The sequence below is a fragment of the Pygoscelis adeliae genome, unplaced genomic scaffold (assembly GCF_000699105.1).
Source record: "Pygoscelis adeliae isolate BGI_AS28 unplaced genomic scaffold, ASM69910v1 Scaffold392, whole genome shotgun sequence".
In the NCBI taxonomy this organism is placed as follows: domain Eukaryota; kingdom Metazoa; phylum Chordata; class Aves; order Sphenisciformes; family Spheniscidae; genus Pygoscelis; species Pygoscelis adeliae.
The window spans coordinates 473,382-482,791 of NW_008824293.1; the positions used below are offsets into that span (position 1 = coordinate 473,382).

The window sequence follows — 9,410 nt, forward strand, 5'->3', positions numbered from 1 at the left end:
CACTCTCGCCTGACGCCTGGGCGACCGCCTGCTGCGGGCTTACTCCTGTCACCTACCTCCACGTTGTAAAACTAAGGGTGGTGAACGGCATGGGTAAGGTCCCTTTGGCCCGCAGCCTGGGCTGCAGAAACAAAGTGTGGTTCATCCGGTTACATTGTAAAGCGGGGGGAAAATCAGCTAATCTGATCGCACCGTGCTAACTTGTTTCCTATGATTGTTGATTAACTTATTTTCTCTGAGGGAGGGCAGGTACTCACATTTTTCTTTAAAGGTAAAAAAAAAAATCATTACTGGGCATCTTATTTGCTAAACTCTGAAGTATTAGGTCAAATTGGAGCGTAGTTCTACTGCTATCTCTAGAGCTATAGTTAGAGTAATTGAAGTAATAGCTAGTTTCAGTAAATCTTTAATTTATTTGAGTTCTGCTTCTGATATCGAGATGTGATATTACTTATGTGACAACCAGGACATTTTAACACTAAGCTGTTTCTTTTTAGTGATTCAATCTCTTTTGCAGCTGAGGCTTAGTCTTTTGATTGGTTTTACAGTGACAGTAAGACCCCTTCCCCAATTACTTTAAATGTCATGAAATAAAAGCAAAACAATTAACATACTGCCTGGTACCCTTGTAACCTTTTAAAATATGCTGGCTTTTTTAAAAAAATTGAATTTCCTCTTTGTTTTCTTTGTAGCACGACCACGCACTGTAGGAGAACTCTTAGCCCCAACTTCTCCTTTTGACAAGAAGTGTGGACGTGAAAACTGGACTGTTGCATTTGCTCCCGATGGATCTTACTTTGCTTGGTCACAAGGGCATCGCATAGTGAAGCTGGTCCCCTGGTCTCAGTGCCTTAATAACTTGTAAGACAAAACCATATGGCTTTTAATTAATCTGAAAAACTTAAGAATTTCAAAATAGGAGATAGCTTTTAATAGATTAAGACACATGTATTGGCTTTTTAGGCTTTGACGTCTCCGGGAAAAACTAATTCTTTAAAGTAACAGCTATTGTTTTATCTCTCCCTCTGTGGCCAGTGAGAGAAACAACGGTATTGCAACCTCACAAAAGCTATGGAGGAGTGATTTATTAATTGATTCAGATGCTGTAAAATAAGAGGAATTTAGAATGAAAAGGAAATTTAAAGACTCGGGCAGATCTGGACTTTTACATTTCCTATCGGATAGCTATTTGGTTTTACCTTTTAGAAATGTACTTAAAGGCGAACCTCTTCCCTTATCATTCTTATTAGAATGCAAGTTAAGTTCTCAAAGACACATTTTCACTGTCAGGTTGCATTTTAATGAAGTCAGTAACCAGCAGTTGCATTTTTGTAGCTGGTTACATTTCCCCTCCCAGCAAATCCTGCTTCCCCCCCTTTTTTTTTTTTTCCTTCCTCTTTTTGGTGGTGGGTTAATTGATTTTCATATGCTGGCCTCGGTATCTCTTCCCAGTATTTAACGCACATAAGTGAATTGCAGGGAACTTCTTGCTCATTTAGCAGAAAGTCTTAGAAATTTTTGTAACTCATTTTTCTGTAAATGCTTACAATGCTTTAAAAATGTTGTTTTTCACAGTGGGTTAAGTTAATATATTGCTTTCTACAGAGGTAAAAACGTGTACAAATGTATTAGTATTATATCGTGTAAGAAGGTTTCCAGGTGTTAATAATTTTTGACAGTTACAAGAAAAAGCTGATTTTATGATTTGAAAGTAAAAATGCATCATTATGGGCCTCCAAAATGTACGTTATGGCAACTCACAGATTTCATTACATCTTAAAGACCTTTTTGTTCTATTTATTTTTCAAGTACTTTATGATTTTATTTTTTTTATTATTTTTTGTTTGTTTTGCAGCTTGTTGCATGGCACAAAGAATGTTGCAAATTCTATCGGTACAAGACTTCCAAGGCAGAATAGTGACAGCGGTCAGAAAAATAAGCCTTGTGAACATATAATAGACTGTGGTGACATCGTCTGGAGCCTTGCTTTTGGGTCTTCAGTGCCTGAGAAGCAGAGCCGCTGTGTCAATATAGAATGGCACCGTTTCAAATTTGGGCAAGACCAGCTTCTACTTGCAACAGGCTTGAACAATGGGCGCATCAAGATATGGGATGCATATACAGGTAGAGTATGTGAGAGGAAGTTGTCACTTCATTGTCCCTTTAGTAACATCATTAATACACAGAATGAATTGCTTACAGAATTTTAATTGGGAACTGAACCTTGAATACAAACTAAGTAATCTAAAAAAAGCATGAACTCCTGTAACTAGAAATGTTCAAATACTGCTAGAGGAAGGAACAGACTCAGGTCATGCTTTGAGATGTAAGCGATGGAAGACAAAGCCTTGTTGCTGCAAAATGGTTAAGTATGTGATTGACTTTGTGTATATTGGTTGTTTACTCTAAAATCTTCTGCTGGATTGTGGTTTTAATATACTTCCAAACAAAGGAAACTTTCAAAACATGAAGTTGCTCTCTGTTCTTGAGTATGGGGAAGGATTATGTTGATGAGGGCTTTTTATTTTTTTTTAAAGTAAATAATTGTTCAAGTGATAAGAGACTGAATCTGAAATTACGGAATCTCAGTTTAGCTGGTAGCATAGCTGCTAGGTTGGGAGAGAGCTTCTCAGCTTTAAAAAAATGAAGCTAGTGACTATTGAGTAATTTGTCATTATCTTGTAAATTTAAGCTTAGAACAGAGGTGTCTATCAAAAGGCAAGTCTTGCCTTATTTCTGAGGCATACGGTTTTAGTGTATACATTTACTAGCTTTTTAGGAAATTGCCTCTTGATACAGAAGAATCTAAAAGGATACACCTGCTTCTTACTGTAGGGAGCATTTCTACAAAGAAAATTTGGCTTTACGTGCTGTGATTTTGTATTCTATATTTGTATCCATAAAGCATTTGATCTGAATAAAAGCACAGTCCTTCATTTTAAATTGTGGTGTTTTCGTGTAACAGGAAAACTCCTCCTTAACCTGATGGACCATACAGAAGTTGTTAGAGATTTAACCTTTGCCCCAGATGGCAGCCTGATTTTAGTGTCTGCGTCCAGAGACAAAACACTGAGAGTGTGGGACCTGAAAGATGATGGTATGCATTTTAAGTTTATCTGCTGTAATACATAGGAGAAATATCCATGTACTCTCCTCTTTTATTGCTATAAACTCAGTTAGGTCAGGATTTCTTAAAAAAATTAATTTTGTTCTATTAGTCACTCACTCTGTATACTCTCTTGAAATTCTTTATCTATATGTACCCTAAAGGTATAAGCTGGTATTGGGTTAAGTTAAAAGAGTGGATGAAGTGACCTTTTTGAATAGGGACATAGGATTTAGAGGCTGCACGACAGAATTTTTATTTCTGTGTAGAATGACTCTGCAAGATGTTGTTTGGAAAATAGTATAGAATTTTATAAAGGAAGAACTAATTTGGAAAAGCTTTTCAATTTGAGTTTGTAATATTTAATCAATTCTTACAGGAATGTCTTTCTTTTTAGGAAATATGATGAAAGTGTTGAGAGGACATCAGAACTGGGTATATGGTTGTGCATTCTCTCCAGACTCTTCTATTCTCTGTTCTGTTGGAGCTAGTAAAGCAGTATGTGTCAGAGTTTCTTGTTCATTAAATCTACTGAATTGTGTGCATAATCATTTTAAATCTAAGTAATATTAAGCTTGTGCTCGGTGTCATGAACTTCTAATGTTTTATGATGATGTAAAAGTGCATGAAATTAAACTAGCAAATGGTGCATTGAGACACTGATTTATGAATTGAACTTGCACTGCTTTTAGTTGAAGAAACTGTAAGCATTCTTTGAGAAATAGTTCTACACATCTGCTCATGTTCATAGTGTAAAACCAAAGAAGACTAAAGCTTCCAGTGTTAAAAGATACTTAGATTAATGCATAAAACTATTTTGTTATTGATTTTTATCCTTTCTATTTCCTGCTCAATGAAAAGGACTTTTCAAAGTCTGAGCCAGTCATGGTATCTCCCGCTGAACAAAAATGTTTCTACATGTTTTCCAATACAAATGGCACTCGTGTCTAAAAGATCTAGAATGAAGAACAGCATACTGGTTTTGTTTTCATCCATATTCTAATGCCCTGCTAGAGAACTGAAAGCAGTGCAGGTAAAGCACGTATGCCATAAGCTGCTTTTCTTGGCACTGAAGAATTAGGATAAAACAGAAAGGGGAATTCAGTCTAGTTACAGGGGCTTTGCAGGTAGTTTAATGAACCCTAGTGATGCTGAGTAAAAAGCACAATTCAATCATTGGATACCACTTTACATGGATGACTGTTCAAATGCATTTCATACTTTAAATTATCAGTGCAGCTTTGACAGAGAATAGTTGAGGTCTGGGTTTTGTTTTTTCTTTAAATAGAGCAGATGTGGATGTATACATTGATATCTTTAGGCTGTGTGTTTTCCATAAGCTTCTTGCTTTCCCTGTCACAGGTGGTGGCAGCAATATTGGTGTGATTGAGGTTAAGCTGGCACCACTCACACAGGAGCACAATGGTGTTAGCTGGGCAGACAGAGTGGCATCTCTGGCTACCAGGCTGGGGGCGAACTTTACCGTAGGACGAAGTAACCTTGCATTCGACTGCAAGGTGTACTGTACGTACGCAGGTGCTGGTTGATGTCCACTTTCTGCTTTCTTTCTTTCTTTTTTTTTTTTTTTTAATAATTTTCACAGCAGTGAAACACACTGACTCCTAAAACTTAGTTTCCAGTTTTATGGAATATTCCAATATTTTCTCGGAGAAATTGGTCAACACGCTTATAACTGATTGTGAAATGGTTCAGTTTTAGGAAGTATGTGAGGCACTAAGGCTATGTTTGCTTTGGTCAAACATATAAATTTATCCAAGATGTCAGTATTTAATCTGTGCAGTAAAACTGAGTCAGGGGAAAAATCAAGGACCCTAATGAGCTCTTTTAGGGACATAACATCTTATGCTAAAGACTTATATTTTCTATAAAATTATGCTGCAGTACATAGATCGTTCCTATTAAGTAATTCTGCACAGTCTTTATTTTGATTATATGTAATGTACAACTGCATGTAAAATCCCAGAATATATCATCTTTTATCAATTTTTATAACACAATATGCAATTAGCCGGGTAAATTGTAATATTCATGTCTTTTTTTACTGTTGACTTGATTTAAAATGCATAAATTCTTTCTAATAATGTGGTTAGACTTCCCTGTTGTTTTGCCAAAGACATAACTTTTGGCTGTGAAAATTCTTTTTGCTTGCAGTATCTGTTTCTCTTCCTAGGCTGACGTTGGTGATCCAAGCCAATTGTAAACAAGTGATCTTAAACTCAAAGGGATGCCACTGGAGTAACAATATGTTAACCTTACATTTTCTGTCTGTATATTTCTTAAAATTTTGGTAGTTACTGAAAAGAGGGGACTGTAGAGTTTAACCCTATTTATTTCTGCATATTTTAATAAAATAGTTTTGTAATACATGAATTTCAGTAAGCTACATGGTTAAATTGTGTTGCCTTTATCTTATATTTTGGCTTATTTTGTTAATAACATTTAACAAACTTGAGTTAGAACTTGCATGTCTGCTTTAATTATTTTTAAAAAACTTTATTTTAATCTGAGTATGACACTGAGCATATTTCTTAATTGTAGTAATTCATAATGCCTGATTTTAATATAATCCTAAATAAGACTAGCAGCTATACTTTAAAAAAAAAAAAAAAGTAAATGCTTCATTGCATTTCTGAGCAGAGCTATAACATTAGCTTATTTAATTGCAGGTTTTTCTCTGGGATATGGATAAATACTCCATGATACGGAAACTTGAAGGACATCACAATGATGTTGTAGCTTGTGAGTTTTCTCCTGATGGAGCTTTACTGGCTACTGCATCTTATGATACTCGAGTCTATGTCTGGGATCCACATATTGGAGTTATTCTTATGGAATTTGGGTAAGTAAAGTAGTCAAATCTGGAAACTTCCTCCTAGAGTAAAGATGACTACTGAAAATTAATGGGTTTATGCATTTAACTAATAATTAGACTTGGGAAAAATCTTAGCAGTGGCTGATGGTAATCCTAAAGTGGCAGAGCACTATCTATCTGAGAAAGAATTTAAAGCACTGATATTTTAATGTGTACTAATTTAAGCATCTTCAACAAAGCTGTTCAGTACTACAAAAGACACAGTAGTTCAATCGCCACTACTGATTTCATAGTTAAATGTTTGATCCTTCAATCCTTTTTTTCCTCCTCAGCTTTGCTAGTCATGGCTGCAGGAAACACTTCCACAGTTCTTAAATATTATGCTGTTAGCTAAGTGTTTCTCTATCTCCAGGCATCTGTTCCCGCCTCCTACTCCAATATTTGCTGGAGGTGCAAATGACCGATGGGTCAGATCCGTATCTTTTAGTCACGATGGACTACATATTGCAAGCCTTGCTGATGATAAGTAAGTATGAGGAAAGATTTGTTAGACTCCTCTAATTCTTCCCGTATGACATGAACTTTTAAATACTAAGTCAGCTTTTTTTTCAACTGAGAAATTACTTCTAATGGTTTTGGTAAAAGTAGATGAGTTGTCTGGTATACATTAATATTCTTTCTGAATGTAGAAATAATTAGTTGTGTACAGAGTAGATGACCTGAATAACTTAAGTGTGTAACAGCTGAAAACAGAAAAAGAGGGGTTGTAAACAGTGGAAAATGTAAATGGAGTTGATAATGCAGGTAAGTCTTTTGTATAGTAGTAGATTCCAAAGTAAAAAGAAGAGTATTTTGTGATCTCTTATTCAACTTCTGCTAACACTGCAAATAATATTCTGAAGAACTGTATTTTAAGAATATGAAGAATGATTTCTCAAGATGACAGCAAGGGTATTAATCTACAGGAGGGTTTTGGTTTTTTTAATTAAAAAAATGAATTTAGGGATTTCCTAGCATATATGACACTTGAGAGAGATTGTCTAAATCTGTAGTTCAGGTTATTGCTTTCTGCTGTTGAAGGCAATCTTTTATTTTAATTGGCAGAGTTAAAATGGTTGAAGAAGTACAGATCAAGGTATATATCAGAAATGAAGAAGTCATAGCATTTCAGGCCAAATCTGAAACACCTTGTACGTGTATTAAAGTGTTTATAAAAATGCCCTGAGCTCTGCTTCAGGCTAGTTTCTTGTGCAGCATCAGAGAAAATATCAGGCAGAATTAAATGTCTACTCTGATAACTTACTGCTTCGTTCTTCCTTTTTCAGAATGGTAAGATTCTGGAGAATTGATGAAGAATACCCTGTACAAGTTGCACCTCTGAACAATGGGCTCTGCTGTACTTTTTCTACTGATGGCAGTGTTCTAGCTGCAGGGCAAGTATATACTTTTTTTTTTTCTTCCTAAAATGTTACGGTAACACAAAAGGTTGAAAACAGCAGTTAAGTGTTCTAAAAATCTTCAGTTGGGACTTGCAACTTGATGCTTCTGACTTGGTTTTACTTCTGATACTATTTGTTTAAACGTGCCTGGAATAGCAGTAAAATCAAGAAGCTGATAAACTCATTTCTTATCTTTGAGAATAAATAAAAGACAGACCCACAAACATGTGGACTGGAAAAAGACCAGTAGATAATCAAGGGCAGTTATTCTGTTTCAGGTGGTATACTCAGTAGCTGTTGGAAGATCTGTTCAGGCCTGTCACATAGATAATCAGCAATTTGCTTACTCTGCTGCTATAGCTTGAAAGAACAACTGGCATCTAGTGTAAATGAGGCTGGAACAGCTAGAACTATGCAACAAGAAGTCCAGAGCACATTCCTCCTAACTAGCAACGTATGTGAGAATTTGTACTAAGCTGAAATCATTCAGGTGGGATAATTCTGGTGGGTTGTTTTCTTTTTTTTTTTGTGCAGGACACAGGATGGCAGTGTGTACTTCTGGGCAACTCCAAGACAAGTTTCCAGTCTCCAACATCTATGTCGTATGGCAATTCGAAGAGTGATGCCCACCAGCCAAGTCAAGAACTTGCCTATCCCATCAAAAGTGGTGGAGTTCCTTTGTTACCAGATTTGAATTTAAAAAAAAAAAAATCAAACTGGCAGGTGGCCCAGCTGCTGAAACTGGCTAAACACTTTAAAGAATCCTCAAACTCTACAGCCTTTAAGCTTAAGAGACTACAGGTTTTCAAGAGCTATTTAAAGTGATAACCTAAATACTATTTTGTCAAAATGCCTGACAGGTAAATTTTTAATATTTATAGAAAACACAGTAGAAGTATTCCTGGTGTTCTCAATTTTCTAAAATATAACTGTGAAAACATGTACATATCTAGACATAAGCTGCTACATGTTATCAATGTACCTTTAAAAATTGCTTTTATGATTTTTAATGGGCATCATGTATATATTGCTTTGGTAGAGCCATCAGATGCATCTGTGCTGTAAAGTGGAAGGATAGCTATTATTCTGGGACATTGAGTTAGGAAAAAATATTGACTTAAGGAAGCTTAACTGCTCTGTATGTATGTACATCAGTTGGGGTTCAGGAAACTGATCCACAGATAAGAATTCTGCTAGTTTATTTCATGAAGAGGTACAGCTTGGCTTTTTAGAGCAATGTATGGTGAAGGGAAGTAGGTTAAGGTAAGGGTTGGAGTATATCTAATGTAAACCCAGGAATGTTGCCTGTATGTCAGCTAAAGAAGGCCTTAAGTTCTATAGCAGCAAACCAGGTTAAATTTCAGTATTGGGCAGTGTTAAAGAAATATTTCCTTACATTTCTAAAAATCTAACTACTGTATTATTGCCTGATACTTTGTCTGTAATGAGAGAAATTTACAGACTCAGTTTATTATTCTTTAACCCTATAATATCTCTTCAGGGGTGATTATTGGTTAATGGCCAAAGATAAGCAAAATACTTGGTTTTGCCTTCTGTTATTTATCTGTACCTGCAGATATAAAGAATGTATGCATTGCATAAAATGCCTGATTATATATATATTTTTGTTGAATTTTTTTTATTAAAAACTTGTATAAAAGTTTCCTGATATCACATCTGGTGACTGATTTATCCACACTATCTGCATGCAAGAGTTCTAGTGGGAATCTGCTACTGCAGGACTCTGTATAGTTTTCCTTTTCAGGATCACAGTACACTAATCTTGGTGAAACTTACTGTGGGGAGCTAGAGCGAGATCTTCAAACCTTTTACATGGGCAAAGGTCAAAAGCGTACGTGATGTCAGTGTTCCCCAGCTCCTGCACAGTGCAGAATGTGGAAATGGAGTTCTGACTGCGACATACATCTATGGTTGCCACAGGCTGTAAAACTGTACACTGAACATAGCTCTTCACTCCCTCGCTCTTCCAGAGTACTGTTTTGGAAAGCCCCTTCTTTGTCAGATCAAGTAT

General features: G+C 35.9%; 1 protein-coding gene across 1 annotated transcript in view; it reads left to right on the forward strand.

Annotated features, from left to right (window-relative positions):
* WSB1 (WD repeat and SOCS box containing 1) overlaps positions 1 to 9,045 on the forward strand; it is a 22,143-nt gene extending 13,098 nt beyond the window's left edge. The window contains exons 4-11 of the mRNA XM_009318827.1: positions 693 to 861; positions 1,856 to 2,124; positions 2,966 to 3,097; positions 3,504 to 3,604; positions 5,794 to 5,966; positions 6,352 to 6,465; positions 7,265 to 7,372; positions 7,913 to 9,045. Of these exons, the coding sequence (XP_009317102.1) occupies positions 693 to 861; positions 1,856 to 2,124; positions 2,966 to 3,097; positions 3,504 to 3,604; positions 5,794 to 5,966; positions 6,352 to 6,465; positions 7,265 to 7,372; positions 7,913 to 8,072 (1,226 nt within the window). The 3' untranslated portion in view covers positions 8,073 to 9,045. The remainder of the gene's footprint in view (positions 1 to 692; positions 862 to 1,855; positions 2,125 to 2,965; positions 3,098 to 3,503; positions 3,605 to 5,793; positions 5,967 to 6,351; positions 6,466 to 7,264; positions 7,373 to 7,912) is intronic.
* The last annotated feature ends 365 nt before the right edge of the window (positions 9,046 to 9,410 follow it).